The sequence below is a fragment of the Petaurus breviceps genome, unplaced genomic scaffold (genome assembly GCF_028583685.1).
Source record: "Petaurus breviceps papuanus isolate PSGF00001 unplaced genomic scaffold, PetGlider_PUasm1.0 90731, whole genome shotgun sequence".
Lineage (NCBI taxonomy): Eukaryota > Metazoa > Chordata > Mammalia > Diprotodontia > Petauridae > Petaurus > Petaurus breviceps.
The window spans coordinates 11,619,402-11,639,150 of NW_027187325.1; the positions used below are offsets into that span (position 1 = coordinate 11,619,402).

At 37.5% G+C, this 19,749-nt stretch overlaps 1 protein-coding gene across 5 annotated transcripts in view; it reads right to left on the minus strand.

Annotated features, from left to right (window-relative positions):
- CLCN4 (chloride voltage-gated channel 4) overlaps positions 1-19,749 on the minus strand; it is a 97,737-nt gene that overhangs the window by 43,412 nt on the left and 34,576 nt on the right. For all 5 annotated transcript variants that reach the window (XR_011164168.1, XR_011164167.1, XR_011164166.1 and 2 more), the window contains 5 exons: positions 18,535-18,722; positions 15,336-15,458; positions 2,946-3,152; positions 2,780-2,860; positions 728-1,273 (listed from right to left, as the gene is read on the minus strand). Coding sequence is in view for 1 of the 5 variants with exons in the window: in XM_069066935.1 (XP_068923036.1) it covers positions 728-1,273; positions 2,780-2,860; positions 2,946-3,152; positions 15,336-15,458; positions 18,535-18,722 (1,145 nt within the window). In the remaining 4 variants the exon portion in view is untranslated. The remainder of the gene's footprint in view (positions 1-727; positions 1,274-2,779; positions 2,861-2,945; positions 3,153-15,335; positions 15,459-18,534; positions 18,723-19,749) is intronic.

A 19,749-nucleotide genomic window follows, 5' to 3' on the forward strand; every position in this document is an offset into this window, starting at 1 on the left:
AATGCATTACTTGATATCATTTGAACACTTATGTTTCTTCTAAGTATATCTCCTCACAAACCATGAAATCATGCAATATTTCAGAGCTGGAAAAGACGTGAAAGACCAAGTCCAATCTTCTCATCTTTATAAAGGAGTAAACCAAGGCCCTGAAAGGTTAAGTGACCCTGACTAAGGAAACAGAGGAAATTAATGAAGAGTTTTTAACAGAAGCCAATATTTTTTTCATCTGAAACACAGAAAAATTATTATTTGAGGTGATTCCTATAGTAGGTAAAGAGACTGTTAGTAGATGTCTTCTAAGGTTTCCCATAACTCTAAGATTCTCTTATTTTATGACTGAAATTGCTGCCTATATGCTGAGAGTTTGGGGGAAACTTTTTAAGAGTTTTCCTCAAGTGACAGATGGGGAGCTGTTTTGTTTTGTTTCTTTACCAAGATGTTCCAATCTTCTCTAATGGTGGCCATAACCCACCAACACCATCATTTTAAATCTTGATAATTTGGGCTTTCCTCTCACAAGGAACATCTATGAGACTTTTCAAAGTGTAGTTCAGCAGCTAATCATGTAAGCTAAGATAAATACACAGTCCAGTTCCTTCTACCTGCTACCATGTCAGTCAGTGGTTGTCCTGATTTCTAATTACGTTTCTTTTTTCCCCCTCATATATTAGACAGTTAACCCAGACATTTCATGTGGTCTTTATCTCGATTCCTTCTTCCTTACCTTCATGCCAAAAGTAAATATTGTAATGATGATTTTGAAGATGAGGGCTAAAGCCAGCTGCCACATTGCGGTATAAACCCCAGGCCCAGCTGGTCTATCAGGAATGTCATCCACGGGTCTGGTCATATTGGGATCATTGATGTAATCACAGAGCTGGGAGGACTCCAAGGCTCCACAGTCATTGAACAGCTCAGAGATGAGCTCACTGGTGCTCTGGCGAGTGTAGGGATTAGGATAGGCGATTATGGCAGTGATGGCTGTCACCACAATGACCTCCAACACAGGATACTTTCCTAGCTGTGTGGTCTTCCGTCTCCTACACCAGGCAATGTTACAGCGAATAAAAAGGGTCCCCCAGAGACCTCCAAAGACACCGAGCAGGATGAAGGGGAAAAGTTCAGCCATATACCAGGGTGTGTGGTATTCCACATAAAAGAGAACCAGACGGCTGTTCCCAAAGGGATTGATGGACCTCAGGGTAAAAGCAGCCACCAGGGCAGCAAAAAATGACCTCCAAAGAGTTTTTAAGGGAAAGTAATAACTGACCTGAAACAAATAAACAGAGATAATTAGGATTAGCCAGAGAAGGGCAAAATTTGTATCTCAGGCCAAAATGCATGACAATAAGGTTGAAAGCATGCTAGATTAGAATCATCTTTCATAAAGTAGCCATGGTACCCCAGGCAAAAATAATAATTATTATTATTGCAGATAATAATAATAACTTACATTTATTCAGTTGTTAAGTCGTTTCAGTTATATCTGACTCTGTGACCCCATTTGGAGTTTTCTTGGCAAAGATACTAAAATAATTTGCCGTTTCCTTCTCCAGACCATTTTATAGATGAAGAATCTGAGGCAAACAGGGTTAAGTGATTTGTCCAGACTCACACAGCTAGTAAGTGTCTGAGGTCAAATTTCAACTCAGGTCTTCCTGACTCCAGACCCGGCATTCTATGCACTGCACCACCTAGCTACTCATATTTATTTAGTATTTTGAGCAAATAACTTCACCTCTCTTGAACTCAGTTTCCTCATTAAATAAAGTGAAAAAGGTGGACTAAGGGAAGGTCTCCCAAATTCTAACATCTTGCGGTTACATTCAGGTGCTTATCACTCAAAAAAATGGTATAAGTCCCAAACACCAAAGCTAACTCATTCATTTCATTTTACATGTGAGTAAGATACATCAGCAAAAACACTTAAATGAATTTAACCAAATCTAACATCATAACCAGAAAATTTTATTTAGTTTCTGAGTTCTGTTTTGTTTTTGATTTGATCCACTACTGTTTTGAAAAGATAGGAATATTAAAAGGGAAAGACACAAGCACAGTTTAGTCATGGTGGGATATGGCCCCTACTATGAAAGCAATCCCCCAGAATTCTTAGAGTACACTTACACTATTCTAAGAGTAAGAAAAATAGGGGCGGCCAGGTAGCACAGCGAGTAAGAGCACCGGCTCCAGTGTTGAGAAGACCTGGAGATCTAATCCCGGGCTCAGACACTTAGCACCCACCCAGAAACACCTGGCCGTGTAACCTTGAGCAAGTTACTTAACCCCAATTGCTTAGGGGCGGCCAGGTGGCTCAGCGAGTAAGAGCACCGGCTCCAGTATCAGGATGACCTGGATCAAATCCGGGCTCAGATACTCAGCACCACACCCAGAAATAATAACTGGCCGTGTAACCTTGAGCAAGTTACTTAACCCCAATTGCTTTAAAAAAATAAAAAATAAAAAAAAGAGTAAGAAAAATAAAGATTGAAATCCTAAGAAAAGACTCCATTATGGATAAAGGAGGGTTGGTGTAGGCTTTTTTTTTTTTTCAAGTAAACTCTTATACAATAGCAAAAACTAATTCTTAAAACTGAAAAAGATAAAAGCTGGTGGGTGACCTATAACTAACCTCTGTGTAATTTTCCTAAAATTTAAGGCCAGGAAATTCAAAAGTATATTCTATTATTTCAACAATCATCAAATCATTTCATGATGACACCACTCTTCTGTCCACCCTCACCCCAAACCATTCCTCTAAGTTGTTTATTCTCACCTCTTCAAGACTAAAGAGTACACCGCCGATGGGTGCACCGAAAGCAACGGAGACCCCAGCAGCAGCTGCCGCTGAAAGTACCTACGATGCAAATATTCACACATTAGTGCCAAGTCCATCACTGAAATGGAGTGTGAGCTCCCAAAGAAAGCTTTCCCCAACTCACCTCTCTCCTCTTTCCCTCATTCTTGCTATACTTGGAAAACAGGCTACTGAAGAAGTTACCACAGCAACAAGCCACATGTACTAAAGGGCCTTCCTTCCCGAGGCTGAGACCAGAAGATACCACCAGGACCAGGGTAACAGTTTTGATTAAGAGGGTCCACTTTCCCAAGTAGCCTCTTATAATAAAGCCACTTAAGATGGTCTTTATCTGGAAGACAGAAAGGATTGAAAATAAAGTAATAAAATTCCAAAATTAGCAAAAAAAATAAAACGAACCAATCTGAACTTATCAGAGAAACGTATTTGCTTTTGGGAATTATTGAGACAGTAAAGATGGGATTGAAGCTGCATCTAGAAATTGCTTATATCTTTTAAAAAAATACAGTTCTTTTCACATAGCAGTTTTTATGTATCATAATAAAAATGAATATTATGATCCATGCTGCCTATTTTTATTTTGTGTTGTGTGATAGTGTATAATATTAAAATATAAATATGATAGGGATAGGAATGAGACCTGCTTGTGATTTCTTTGACATCAGGAATGTCCGTCATCCATGTAGGTCTTCTAATAAAACTTAATCTCAGAGAATTGCTTAAGGCAATAATAAGGTAAATTATTTGAAAACAGTTATCTGTCAGAGGTGTGGCTTGAACCCAGTTCCCTATCTACTACTCCATGCTACCTATTATAATGAAATTAAGATCTAAATACAATAAAATTGAAATCAATACTTTACTCATATCACCCTCAATGAAATTTCTAGCACGTGACTGCTTTAAACACTGTAGACTTGTGCAACTATTTTTTCTTGTCAATTAAATGTAAATAGTTTATCTAATGATGTCCTTATGGCAACTATGTGTGGGGTATAGAAATATTTCATTGTCTTCCATCAATAATCCTAACCCTGGCAAAAGCTTATTGAATAAGGCTTTGATGGTGGGTAGTGGATTCTTCTAATTTCATTGTTTTTCCATGCTGACCCCATTTACTAAGGGCAAAGTACAAAACTCTTTCCTTTAAATTCAACATATGTCTTTCCTTTATACATTTAGTAGTATTTCAACTGGAACTAAAATAATACTACTCTAGAGGATGGACTTTGCATATTGAAGTACTCAGTCCCCAAACTTAATTATCTTTGAGCACAGTCACTAAAAATGATGAAATGAACTTCTTTGATAACAGCCACATTTATGTAGTGCATTAAGGCTTGCAAAACACTTTGCGGGCTACCTCATTCGATCCTCGCTTTTTACTAATGAGAAAACTGAGTTTGAGAAAAATTAAATGGCTTTCCCAGAGTCACATAAATAGTATTTGTGTCAGGTATTATTGTGAAAACCCAACAATCTTACCCACTGTATCGTGTAGCTATCTCTGTGTCAAGGTCCTTCTCAACTATCTGCTGAGATGAAGAAGTTTATATGCAGCAGACTTCTTTGAATACCACACATTGTGACTGATAATCTAAAGGCTAACTCTTTCATGTTAAAAGATAAATCCAGCCTGTGTTACCAGTGAGCCAATGTGGACCCCCCATGTGGTCAATGAGAGTGTGACCAATATCTTTGCGATTTTGTAAAACATTAATGCAGAATTTCATAATCACTATTTGGAGCTATTTACGTTATGTAAACAAAATGTCTTTTGGACTCTCGGACTATCAGCCCCATCAATTTTGTTCTGTCCTACTCCTAAGCTTCTTTCCACTATTGGAGTAAGTGAAGTTAAAAAAAGATCACCATGAATTCATGCTATCTAACCTCACCACTACCATCTTTTATTCACTGAATGACTCCCTGTCTCAGTCCCCGTGGTGGCCAGCCCAAATCTTTTCCCTTCTTCTTAAGACCCCAGTTCCACCCCATTCCCCTGTCTCTCAACATATGACTATCTACTTTCCTGGGAAGAGTGTGAATTCTGTAATCTATTTGTTCCCACTCTAAAGATCTCCCTATGCCCTAAGTTGGAGGATGAGATGGTCCTTCTCCTCATGAAAGTAAAATCTTCCAACTGGGTTCCAGATCTCATTCTTTTCCTACATTCTACAAAAACCTAGCTTCAAGGCATCTCCCTCTTATATCTAAGGTCTTCCTGTCTTCTCCTCCCCCTGAACAAACACGGTTAGGTATCCCTTAATTCCTCCTTCCCCACTTCCCTCAAATTATTATCTTAAACATCTATTCCCTTCTCTGCTAAACACCTAGAAAAAAACATTCACCCGTAATGTCTCTTAAGTACTTCTATCTCCATAACTATATGGAAACAGCTTCTCCCAAAGTCACCAATATCCTAATTCCCAAATTTCATAGCCAGTTATTCTGTCTTCATCCTACTTTGAATGGAAAGTACTCAAATTGGAGTACCAAGTGGCCTTGGGCAAGTCTTTTAACCTCTGTGAGACTCAGTTTACTCACCTGTAAAATGAAGGGACTGAATGTGATTGGCCCTAAGGTCCTTTCTGTTACATTCCTGCAGACTTTCACAACACTGACCAACCCTCCTTCATCTTGTCTGACATTATACTCTCCTGGTTCTCCTCATCTGTCTTCCTGCTCAGTCTCCAACATGGGTCTGAATTACTCTTCCTGATTCCACGAGTGAGTGTCCCATGGGGATCTGCCCTGAGTTCTCTTCTCTCCTCTCTTTACACTCCCCTGGCGATCTTTTCCACTTCCACATTTTCAATTGTAATTTCTACACAGATGACCCCCAAATTAATATCTCCAATCTTAATCTGTTTTCAACTCCAGTCCCATACCACCAATGGCTAGATGACTCTACCTAGAAGTCCTGTTAGCATTCAAACAGGAGTCCAAAGCTGACCTCGTCTTCTTCCCCCCTAAACTCATCCTTCCTCCTAATGCCCCTCTTTCTGCTGAGAGTACCACCATTACATATCTTCTCTTTTCCTTTCTAAACTATCTCTCACCATCTCGTTCTTCCTTTCCACTCCAATCGACACCACCCTAATTCAAGCCTTTTATATCCCTTGCCTGAACTATTATAATAGGAGTTTCACTTACAGGTTCTTCCCTCTCCAAGGCACCTTCTTGCACAGTGGACAAAATAATCATTCTAATAGGACCGTTTCACTCCCCTGTTTTCCTCCTAGAGGCAGCTGGTTGGTGCAGTTGTCCTCAAATTGTAGTCAGGAGGACTTGAGTTTGAACTTGAGTTCAAACCTGGCCTCAGACACTTACTAGCTGTGTGACTCTGGACAACTACAAAACAGGGATAATAACAGTAGCCACCTTCCGGGGTTGCTGTGAAGATCAAATGGGTTATTTGTAAACTGTTTAGCACACCCTAAGTGCTTAAGAAATACTTGTTTTCTCCCTCCACCCCTTCCTTCCTTCTTTCTTTCCTTCCTGTCTTCCTCTGTAACTTCCTCCCTCCCTTCTTTGCTTTCTTCATGCTTTCAAAAACCTTCAAAGTCCTATTTCCTCTAAGATAAAAAAAAAAAAGAAAACCTCCTTATTAGCCTGTCACTTAAAGCCCTAAAATAATCTGTTTCCAAAGAACCTTTCCTGCCTTATTCCATACTATTACCCCCCATACATTTCATGTGGTAGCCAAACTGAACTATACCAGCTCCTATCTCCACACAATTGTGCAGGTCATTCCCACGTGTATAAAATGCACATCTTTTCCATTGAAATCCTTCCCCTCCTTATAAGATATATATTATACATTATATAAGATAACTTTGGTTATCTTCTCCATGAAGCCTTCTCCAACTCCCCTAGGAATCCCCTTCTCCTCCAACTTCCATCAAAAACTCCGGACATGTCCTTTGCCGCATCACGTTCCAATCTGGCCATACTTGTCTAAGTGTCGGATATCCTTATTTGTCTAAAAGCTCCTTGGATACAAGGACTATTTTTTTCAGTCTTTCTATTTCCACAGTTGAAAGAGATATAGTATATACAGAGAAAAACCCATGCTGGATGAATCTCAATTTTGACACTATTGAGGGATTTATTTTCAAACTACCTGAAAGAAGGGAGGAGACCAAATAAATTGAAATGAATCAAGTCGTATTACCATTGACTAAGTTACTACAAGAACATCAAGAACTACTGACCCATATGCTTACTGTCTAATCTGTACAAAGTCCTTGTAAAAAATATCTCATAACATGTCTACGTGGTATGCTTGCTAAAAATATGAAAGAACAAATAGGCTTTCGCAGTATTCTTCAGCAGACATGGTTACAATCAAAGAACTAGGTGAAAGGTACAGATAATACAAGATCCTACTGAGTTTACTGACCATAAAAATAACTGATTTGCCAGAGCAAAATGTAGCTTCAAAGATCTCTTCCATGAACATGCTAAAATCATATAACCATGGGAATAAATTTGTTTTTATGGTCTTTTGATCATATCAATTTAAGAATAAAACAGAGGCATGTGTCTTTTCCACCCACTAGCTCCTAAAAATTTTATGTATTTTAAATACATTTCATGATACATATATATGTATATGCATGTGTATTCACATATATGTGTATATGCACATATACCATGATCCCTTCCACATCACAGGGGGGCACAACATCCCTGTGGTCTGGAAAAACCACATGAAATTTTTTGGCCCTCCCTTTGTACCACAGAAGAAGTCTGAATTTTTTCTTTTCTTTCATGGGGTATTTACAGTACCCTAAAAGATAAAATATTTGATATTATACAATATTATGCACATATTTCATGCATTTCTGAGTTTCTAAACTTTTTCTGTGTCATCTGCTGGTCTTTGCAGGTTGTCTGAGGTTTACACAAAATTCCCCCAAAATTCCCACTTAATTTGTTATGCTGACCCATGATATACAGAAATCACAGTGGGGAAAGTCATGATGGGGAAGGGATAACTGCACATATATGCATGTATACACATATGTGTGTTCATGTAACAGGGTCTGGTATAAATACAGGGTGCCTTAGACAGCCTCTCTGCATATACACACGTGATCTTTCACATTAGAAGATAAGCTTCCTGGGGACAGGAAATATTTCACTTTTGTCTTTGCATCCCTAGTACTTAACACAGACCACATAGAAGGCACTTAATAAATGTCTGAGTGTGCTGGCCAAAAGTTCAGCAGAGAGTTCAAATGTGTTATTATATTGTTAATAACATTATAAGTTCTAATAGGAAAAAACACATAGGGGATTTCTAGTGCCCTAACTATGATGTATAGAGAGTCTATTTGGCTGGTTCATTAGCATATATAACTAGAACAGGCACCGCAAAGCTGATAAGCATCTTTCAGGCACAGAAGGAATTATTTCTGGGGAGAGATATTCAACCAAATGTCTTCAACAAAATTTCCAAATCTATTATTAAAGACTATATTGCATTTTAGGGATCTGCATATTCTAATGGTACAGTCTGAAAGAGAAATCTAATTTAGGATATTATTACCATCTTAATTATCTGACTTGGGGTGGCTAGGTGGTGCAGTGAATAGAGCACCAGCCTTGGAGTCAGGAGGACCTGAGTTCAAATGTAGCCTCAGACACTTAGCACTTACTAGCCATGTGACCTTGGGCAAGTCACTTAATTCCAACTACCCTGCCTTCCCCTCTCCAAAAAGCAAAAAAATAAAAAAATAATAATAATAAATTAATTATCTGACTCATGACATTAAGAGATTTGACCAGTACTTTAAAATTCTATAAAATAATTTAATATAATTATCTGATCAAACTAGAAAAAATGATGTTTACTTCCAGAAGTCATTAAGATTCTGCCAACTGCTTAATTGTGAATGTAGCAGAGATTGAAATTCTGATTCTGTGTAATCAATTTAGAAGCCTTCCTAATATGCAGAATATTTGTCAAAGTTTTATTTCTTTTGACAGGATTTAGGGATATCATCTACAAATACATAGTGATATGTAAAGTACTGTCAAATGATATGCAGTGTAATTGGAGATGATTTCTCATAGCAACTGATAGTGGATAAAGAAAGTAGACAACTCTGTATCACTCCCTTGATTGACAAGTCTAAAGATGTAAGATAATTTGTTCTTGATTATGTCTTAGGCTATTTATAAAGATAATTAATATTGTATTATTAACAATATAATTAATACCATATCATAATAGCATAATATAACAATATGATAATAGCTAGCATTTGCATAGCACTTTTGAGGTTTGCAAAGGACTTTAATTTTGATAATTGTATCACAATAAATTTGGTTTCCTTTGCAATTCTATGTATCTTATTTTATGCACTTAAAAAATAATTCAGAGAAGAGTTCCATAGGCTTCAAAAGACTGTCAAAAGGGTTTCTGAGAGAAAAAAGATTTAGAACCCCTGAATTAAATGATAGATGGCCTAGAGAGGAGATATGGAATGTAAGTTCTTCAACAGAATGCCCTCCTTGAAGGCAGGAATTGGCTGGCACCTAATAAGTGCTCTGCTGGCTCTTGATTCTAAGATACTAAGGTTTTGGTGGGATTCCATTACATTTGAAAAAAAAAACCCTAGGGCATCTAACTTTATCCATGACTCGGGGATTTTCCAAACCAATGAAATACCATGGCATACTCCTAAAAAATAATGTTTAAATATTCCTCAAAATTGATTGCCTAAATCCATTTCCTCATGGCGTCTTACTGCTAATAACATTTTTACTGACTTTCTCTAGTTCTTTTTCTTTTTTTTAATTTAATTTTTTTGTTACATTTTATTTTCCAAACTATTTCCTTCCCTCTCTTTCCCATCTTTTCTGAAGGTAGATAGCATCTTCCTTCATAGATCCTTTATAGTTACTAGTTCCTTTTCTGAGATATACACAATGAAACACTATAAGCATCCAGTAGTTTTTCAGATAAGTGGGAATCTAAGAATTTACAAATTTCAAGTGACTGTGGTCTCAGAAATATAGAGCATTTTACAAACTCTAGTGATGAATAAATTTTTAGTTATGGGAATGGCACTGCTTCCAGCCCACTGCCCTCAGTCATCATCCTGGGAAGCAGCCCCTGTTAAGATCCAGCTTGGTAACTGCTCCCCCAGGGGCTACAGTTACAGCTACTGAAGACCCAGGGGGAAAAGTTCTGGGCACTGTCAACGGGTTCAATATTAGATCTTAATATCATTTTGTCAATGGAAATGACATTAAACAAGAGGCATTAACATCTGTCTTGCTATCGCACTCTAAGGACTATGGAACCTTTCCACTTGATTTGCAGCCAAAATATCCTACATGCATTTTCTCCCTGATTAGGATGTAAACTCCTTCAAAGGAGGAATAGTCTCACTTTTCTATTTGTACACCCCAGTGCTTTGCACATAGTCAATAAAACACTAAGTACCTACTATGTGCCCTATGCTGGGCAGGATTCAAAGACAGGGAAAATACAGTCCCTACTCTCAAGGAGTTCACAGACTAATTGGGGAGACAACATACAAAGGGCCATGTACAAACAAGTTATATGCAGGATAAATAGGCAATAATCAACAGAGAAAAACTATAAGAATTAAGAGGGATTGGGAAAGGTTTCCTGTAGAAGGTAGGATTTTAGCTGGGATTTGAAGGAAGAGAGGGAAGCCAGGAGGTGCAGAAGAGGAGGAAGACCTTTCAGGATATCAAATAGAGCCAGTGAAAACACTCAAAGCTATACAGGATGGATAGGATGCCTTGTTCAAAGAACAGCAAGGAAGCCAGTGTCACTGGATTACAGAGTATGTGGTGGGGGGAAGGTATAAGGTGTAAGAAGACTGAAAAGGTGAGGGTAGGTAGGTTATGAAAGGCTTTGAATGCCAAACAGAGGATTTTATATTTGACCTTGGAAGTGATACTACCTGGAAGTGATACCAGGCTATTTCGATGATCCATGTGCAATCCATGTGTAAGGGGCTGTACCAGGGTGGTTACTGTGTGACTAAACAAAAGCAGGTATATTTGAGAGATGCCACGAAGGTAAAATTAATAAGACTTGGCAAGAGATTGGAAACAGATGGATAAAACAGAGAAAGGAGTCAAGGATAACATTTAGGCTGCAAGCCTGGGTGGTGCCCTCAACAGTAATAAGGAAATGTGGAATAGGGAAGAGTTTTGAGGAAAAGATAAGAAGCTCATTTTGGACGTGATGATTTTAAGATTTTGGAGATGGAAAGACAAGGGTCAAGAGAGAGGTTAGGGCTGGATAAGTCGATGTGAGAGTCATCTGCAGAGATGATGAGTGAATCCACAGGAGCTGATGCTATCACCAAGAGAAACAGCAGAGAGAAGAAAGAGAAGAGGGCCCAGGACAGAGCCCTGTGGGACACCCACAATTAATGGAATAACCTGGATGAAGATTCAGCAAAGCAGACTGAGAAAGAGTAGTCAGATAAGGAGGAGGCAAACAAATAGAGAGTAAAACCTAAAAAGAAAAACATATCAAGGAGAAGAGAGTGGTCAGAGGAGAAGGGAAAGGGAGGGGACATCTAAGTACTAAGGGGAGCTCCTTTGGGCACTATAGGAATAGTTTATATATAAAGTATACAGAGAGATTGGACACTTGTAACTTACAGATTCAGTGTATATCTACAGTTTGGTTTATCTAATATTTCTTTGTACCTTTTTTTCATGGACATTATGAAAACACCTTGAGTAAGAAATTTGATCCCTGGGTTCCACATTTTCCTCACTTTTGGGGTTATTTTTTACTTTCCCGCAAAAGCTTTTTCAAACATCCAAGGTTTCCTGCCACAGTTTAAATGTTGAGGAGAAGTGATGGTGGTGGTTTACAGGCGGTAGTGATGGGAGATTACTTTTAGTAATCATTCCGGTTCGTAAATTCAGCTTTGAATATTTGGTTCTAAAGACAGAACTACATTTGAGGGCTAATGAATAATTTTACTACAAAAAGTGTTACTATAATAGGACAAAAATTCCTGCAAGCACCACCTATAGTCTAGAAAATTCAATAAAAAAAGGAATAGATGGAAAAAATTACCATGAAAGGAAAGACTTATTGCAAACATGTCACAAGAAATGCACAAAAAGCTTCTGAATCAACTTATAATTGATTCTTTTGGTTTAATTCCTTGTTGCAGAGGCCCCCAAAGCAAAATATAATACCATACTTATTGATAAAAACTTCCCATTTGATGAACAAGGGCTTGAAACAGAGAGCCTAAAAGATCTTTGTTAAAGGCAATGAACTAGATGAACAGGCCATCTTAAACTCAAATCTAGGCTTCCAGTACATAACAGGCGATATTGTGACATTAAACCTTTGAAGAAAATGCACATATTTGGGGATAAAAAGTAAGAGAATACCCCGATGAAGTAATGAATACAGAGACAGATAAGCCTTTCACATCCTTAACTGCTAAGGAACTAGCAGCCCACAGATCAGGTTATGGATGTACATACATGCTGTAATCTCATAGACAGCTGGGGCTACAAAACCCATCTATAAAGGATTATGCTTTTTATTCACCAGACTTAAAATTAACTTTAGACTGGCTTATATTTTAATTTCATCAGTTTGGGAAAATTTGATTATGTCAGCTGAGATGGAAGCATAAGAGTCTTCAAAATTAAAAGGCTGATAAAGGACCAGACTGGAGGTTTAACAATTCAATTTTGTTATATGACTTAGTTATAGAAAGACCTTCAACAATAATTACTAAATAATTTCCTTACAGCTATTCATACATGGTCTCCAGAGATATTGCTGGAGGGGAATATTTATAGTAAGAAGCAGGTCCTGATTAGTGTGAATAAGAAATACTCCTAAGTGGTTGCATCATTTGAATTCTCCCAGCATACTTCCATTGGACTGGATTACCATATTTATGTAGTGTTAATTTGAGTATGTGACCACTTCACAGGATTTATTCACATCAATCAAGACCTAAATATACATCAATGTCTCTTACCTTAAAAAAAGAGAGAAAAAGAAATGTGTAATTCTAGGAAAGTTGTGGGCACTAGAATACCATCCCCAAAACACCTGGAGACCAGTTCTATGGAAAAGGAAGGAAAGTACAAAGTCAAACTTGCTAAGAGGTAAATGTTCTAAAAAATGTGTAATATTTCCAGCAGAGTTTTCCTAAGATGAGAGGAAGATCAAATAAGCTATGGGCCAGTTGGTTCTCCATAAACCTAAAACAAAATGCAACAGATCAGCTTAAATTGAATCCAGTAAAAGCCCTATAAAACAAACAAATGAATAATACCACTCTCTCGCTTATTTTCGCTCTCTCTGTCTACTGGCTCTTTCCCTATTGCCTACAAACACTCCTAAGTCTCTTCCATCCTCAGAAAATCCTTGCTAGCTACTCTCCCCCATCTCTCTGTCCTTTTGTGGCTAAAACCTACCTCCTTTCATCTTATTATCTTAACTCTATAATATAGTGTGGCTTCTGACTTCCCTCAACAGAAACTGCTCTCTCCAAAGTTACAAATGTTCTCTTGATTGACACATCCAATGGCCATTTCTCAATTCTCTGCCCTCTTGACCACCTGGACGCTAAAGAGAATGCCCCTCCCAACCTCATACTGTTCCTCACAGGACTGGTGATATGGAAGGAGGAAGAAACCAAGGTAATCCCTGAAGTTACTCCTCCCTCTGAACCCCACCTCCAATTACAGCTACTCCCCAGTCCTGCTATTCTTTTCTTCCTTCAACCAAAAATTTTCTTTACTACCTCACCCCCAACCAATGGGTTGAGATTTTTCCCCTACATAGACAGGTTAAACATCTCATTTCCTTCAACCAAAGCCCATGTGCTCTTAAACCCCTCATCACCTTAGCCTTCCTCCTCTTCATATATGGCATCCAGAATAACACTGTGGATTTGTGAAAAAGAGGGATCTTTCAGCAATTCCCATGCCTTTTGTGGTATCTCTGCTGATAAAAACTGCCTTTCGTTTAAATTACACAACTGAAAAGGAAAGCCTCAGTGAACTCACCTTTGTAATAAGTTAGATTTCTGTTTCTTCTTTCACTTTGTTTGTCCCTTCTCAACTGCCTCCCTTCTGGAGCTTGAAATATCATAATATGCTTATTCGGGGATTGCAATGAGCTCCGTCTATGCTTTACTTCTTTTGATATTTGTCTTTGATCCTTGTGTCTATGAACTTGGCTAGCAATTTCCTTCAACAGGCACTGGATGTTGATCACAAAACCCTACCTATGTATGTATTTACTAATACTGGGAAGTCTCTTTCTTCCATTTGAAGGATCTATGTTAACCTGATTGCACATATACAACCTGTTTAAAATTACTTAACATTTTAGGGAGTGGGGAGAAGGAAGGAGGGGGAAAATTTGGAATTCAAATTTTTTTTTAATTAATATTAAAATTTGTCTTTCCATGTAATTGGAAAATCTAAAATGCTATTTAAAAAAAAGAAAAAATTATCTAGTTAACCATTTTAATACAAAGTGCCTAGAAATAATTCCATTTCTTTGTTCTTCTAATCTATGAAAAGTTAGATGCTTCTCCCTTGTCTTTATCATTGTCTCTCGACTCTTCGTGTTAGAATTGTTGCAGTCCCTTTAAGGCAGAACTACTTGTCAATTCTTTACCAACTGGACCAAGTAGGTTACTAATGTTTTTCAACAGACTAGCTGACTTTAATAATTCTTCTAAGGTCAGAATAGTTCTCCCATTACCATTTTTTTTTCAATTTCACTACAATACTTTGTTTTCTGCTAATATCAAATATAAACCTTCCTTTTTTCAATATTTAAATATCTACCCCTTACCCTCATTCTGCCCTCTGAGACCAAGGAAAGCAATTCTAATTGTCAGGAATCCCCCTTTGCCCCCCAGTTTTGCTGACTTGGGTGATTATGGAGAAAACAACCGTGTCTTGTTGTGGGTTTTTTTTTAATTCTTCCTCAAGCATTTTCTTTCTTGGTCACTTCTATAGATTTGTACATTTAAAGCTATTGTACTTATTACTTTCCTACTTTTCTGATTCTGTCCCCCTTAATCTAGGGTTCTGGTTTCAGAAATCAACCAAGATCCATAATGTCACTTCCTCTAAACACAGTCATATCTAAGTGATGAAAACTTAAGGAATTAAAAATATTTATACGTACCTACACAGTACACAGCCTGAATACTGACTTAAAAAAAGAAATACCGTGATTACCTTGTCGCTGACACAGCAGAATATGGAAAATACACTTTGTCACTAGCTAAGATTTCTTAGCAATAATTTATTTCTTTAGCTTACATTACATCATAGTTTTATTTATGAGTTATTCCTTTGCCGTGTGTGTTTCTGTTGTTTATGAGCTCTAGTTTCCAAAGGCCATGTGACTTATGTCTGTCAGACAGGCTTTCACTTACCTGTGCTAAAAACTTTTTTTTTTCTTAAACCTATAAAAAGTATATAAAGTCAAAAAGTAACTCACCTCTGGAATACCAGAACCGCAGGCATATGGTGCAAAAACCCTGACTAAGGAGACAGCCAAAAATGCAAAAGAGAGAGCCCACAGTATGTATAGAAAGTAGTTCAAAATATATGCACTGGCACCCTAAACAAATGAAAACAAAACAAGAAACTTAACATCAGACATTGTAAAGCTAAAGCAATATACTCTATTATTTATTAAGTTCAAAGGCATGGGAAACCTGGCCAGGTTCTGTTAATGTCCCACGCAGGTGTTCTTAACCTGTTTTATCTCATGTACTTCATTGGCAATTTGGTGAAGCCTGCCATGGACTCCTCCTCAAAAAAAAAAGTGTTTGAAAATAACCGAAGGAAATGCTAAATTTCAGCTAGATGCTAGTAAAACTAAAGATTTTTTTTCCCATCCAAGTTGACAGACTCCCAAAAATGTGTGGCCTGTGGGTGCAAGATTGAAAATTCTTATTCTATATTTATTTACTCTTTTTTTCTATATTTTTCTATATTTATATTTTTTCTGTATTTATTTTAACTGTATTATTCTGTATTTATTCTTAACTCTGCATAGAAAAACTGACTGATGTTAGTTTTATCCATTATTGCTATAGGTACAGAATATGCGAATATATTGCAAGGTTTCTCCACGTGCTGTTTATAGTGGCCTGCTGCTATGCAGGATAGCTGGTCACGGAAAGAGTGAATTACACTGTTTGCTCTAATCATAACTTTTACAAATGTTTGTGGAAGGAACAAGCCAGAAAAATTCTGCCTCCCAGTTCACAGCAGATTTGTTTTGTCTACTATAAAATAGATCGTTTCTTTCAGCATTCATTGCGGCCACGTCTACACAACAGCAGGCAACCATTTTGGAAGAGAGGATACCACTGAATAAAAGCAGGGTTTCCAGTGTTTTGAGAACTGAATTGGATCACCGATTCATTCAGCCTTTTATTGAAAACAACGTGTTCAGATCTATAGAGGGGAAAGTTTATGAGCACAATATTCATTTTGTTGTCACGGAAACAGCACAAAGGAGCCTGTGGTCAGGGATTACTTTTATGTGACAGTCCCCTTGCCAACAACCCTTCGTTTTCCTGATTCTCTGGTTAGCTGGTCAAAGGGATGAAAATGGAATGGGATCACACAAAAGTTCTATAGTCAACATGTGTACATGTTAACATATATAGATAGGAGACTATTCTAGCCATACAAACCCATATAGTCAGACATACACACTCATGCTGAGTAATCAGGTTAAAAATATGTATGTATACATGTATGTTTGTGTGTGTATGTATCTTTCATTCACTTCAAAATGTCCTTTTTAGAGGAAAATAATCTGCCTCACCATTATTAAGATTCATCCATTATACTTGTAGCATAATCTTTAAAGAAAGTCAAAAAGGTGACCAGAGAGCATTCCCAGAATACAAGAGATTCTCTCATCAACCCAAATCAAGAATTTCTTTTTGGACTTACAGAGGCCATGGTACACGTGTGAGATTTCATGAGCTGAGTCTATTTGATGGACTTGAAGAAATCAATACAGAAAACCACAGGGGAAAAGGTTTAGCAAAATGACAAATTACCTTCCAAATGACTTCAGATATGGCGAGTCAATCGGGCATAAGAAAGAAAATGTCTGCATAGATTAAGCACCCTTCCAAGAACAGTTACATTTTAAGCATTCTTCAAATTACTTCTAATGTGAATGTTGACAACCAACTCTAGTCCTTCTGTGGGTTCCCGGTCTCTCAAGGACATATATGTGTGTGCACACATATACATACATGTAATACATATATGGATATGTGCGCAAGAGAACATGTATGTATACATATAAACATGCATGTATCTATTTCTCTTTAATATGTAATATATAAAACTTCCTATCTATAACTTTAAGCATGTGTTTATAGTACATGTGCATATGTATACATAGGGATATATACTATATATGTGATATAAAAATAAACATGTGTATAATTTTATATATGTGAGTGTATATATAGGACCTTACATAAATTGTGAGTTGGGTTAGAAATCAACTCTTATACTGCCCTGACAACATATATGTCTTTGCTCTTAAAGACTATGTGAAGCTTCCCAACTAAAGTTTCAATTCTCTCATTTCGAGTCATACTTTCACAGAGCTCAGCAATTTATTTTCCTGTCATCATTTATTCACAAATCACTCTTCTACTGTAAGCATGAAAAATAAGAGACTTGTTTCAATGGTAGATAAAACACCCAATGAAGAAAGTCCATATACACAGAAATACATACTCATATATGTAACACATATATCTAATGCATGCATACATGCAGTGTACACATGTAAACAGTACATACAATATGTATGTATACACACATATAAATAGATGTACATGCCTGGGTGTGGTTTGTGTGAATTATCTATACAGAGTACTGCATATAAATTGGTATGTGTAAAACTACATGCGTGTGTGTATGCATTTATACATATACTTGTACATGCACTTCTATGTTTATATACATTTGTTCATAAATGTGAATTACATGGATTTATATATGATTTTTCTAGTAAGTTCTCCTCCATTGCTTCATCTTAGCACAGACGTGACCCTTTGAAGGCTATATGAACAGAAGGCAGACTCTAGCAAGTTCTATCAAATGGGGAAGGGAATATGAGCCTGGAAAGGGTCCATCATTCAAGAACCAGCCTAGCTAAAGTTTAAGGAGGTTGGTAATGGTTTTGTTTTAGCCAAAGCAGCTTACACAGATGGGTTACTAAAGAATAAAGGGATTGCTAACAGGGTAGAGAGAACACCTTCACCAATAAAATGAGGAATCCTTTTTATAGTGTTCATAAAGACAGAAATAGATATAGTGACTAGAGACAGAGAAGTATCTTATTATACATACACATACATATATGCATATATATTAAATATATAGATATGACCACATCTCCACACATATGCCCCCAAACACATGGCATTCCTGAAGGGATTTTCAACTAAAATCTGGCTTATATCACCAAAGACATACACATATAAAAGAAAAGAAAAAAAAACATGTAGTCTGAGTACTAAACAAGGAAGGCCATGGACTAATCTGGAAACCAAGACATGAAGGTGCTTTATCTCAATCTAAAGAAATCACAACAACAGTTCTAAATGGGTTTTCTGGCTTTTAACCAGAAGTCTCACTCAGGCACGCACCTCTGACTGATTTACCAGAAGCTCAGACCATTTCTGCCACAAGGGACACTTGTCTCTGTCCTCAAAAGTGGTCTCATTGGACGTCCAGCAGCACTGTTCATGGCTGTACCAAAATGCAGACAGGCAAACACCCTCTTTTAGATCTGTCATCCAGTCCACAGCTAAATCTATGACTCCCGCCAAAGTGCCTGAAGGAAGAAAATCATTTTGTTCATAAGAAGTAGCCTGAGGTCAAGAAAAATTCGTTTCTAGCAACACTGAACAGGAAAGCAAGATCTTGGTGTTAACTTAGACTGCAAAAATCTGAGCATTAGGGGGGAATCGGGAAAGGAATAAAGGTCCTTTGGTGCCCTTCTCAGCAAGTGACGCATTCCTCTTTGACATATGTGTAAAGTGCTTTCCAAACCTTAAGCTGATAAGAAATGTCACATATCAATCAATAAAAAACAAAATCATTGACTAAGCACCTACTATGTACCAGGAAAGAGCTGGAATACAGAAAGAGGCAACAGACAGACACTGCCCTCAAGGAGCTCACAGTCTAAAAGGTGATAGAGATGCAACATTATGCACAAAATGCAATGCAACCAAACAACTAAGTGCCACAAAGCTCTATGGAGGACAATTTAGAGATAATTAATAGAGGAAGCATTAGGAATGTGCTAGGAACTAAGAAAGGCTTTTCTGTAGAAGCCTTTGTAGAAAGTGGGATTTTAGCTGGGATTTGAAGGGAGCTAATTTTGCCAATTTAATTCAATTATTCAGACACTCTTTCCCTGAGCTCCACACAGGTATCATCATGCTAATGAGGCTTTTCTGTTTTCATAGCACTAAATGTAAAAAGGGGTTTCTGGTCACGTTTTCAACATTCAGTACCCTAAGCCAAAATTTCATTGAAATTCCTACCAAGCTCTGCTGGGAAAGTGCACTGTCAGTTCTCTTTTTGTGGCAAAACAGTGACCTCTAGTGGTTAGTTTTCTCATAGTTTACCTGAGGATCATGAGGAAACTTCTAAAGGCTACCCGTTCAAAAGTGGGCTTGAATAGCAATGCTGTTCAATCCATCGACAAGCATTTATTAAGCTATGTACAGGGTATTGTGCCAGACACCACAGATATAAAGACAAAAAACAGAAAGAAAGAACGAAAGAACGAAAGAATGAAAGAACGGAAGGAAGGAAGGAGGGAGGGAGGGAGGGAGGGAGGGAGGAAGGCA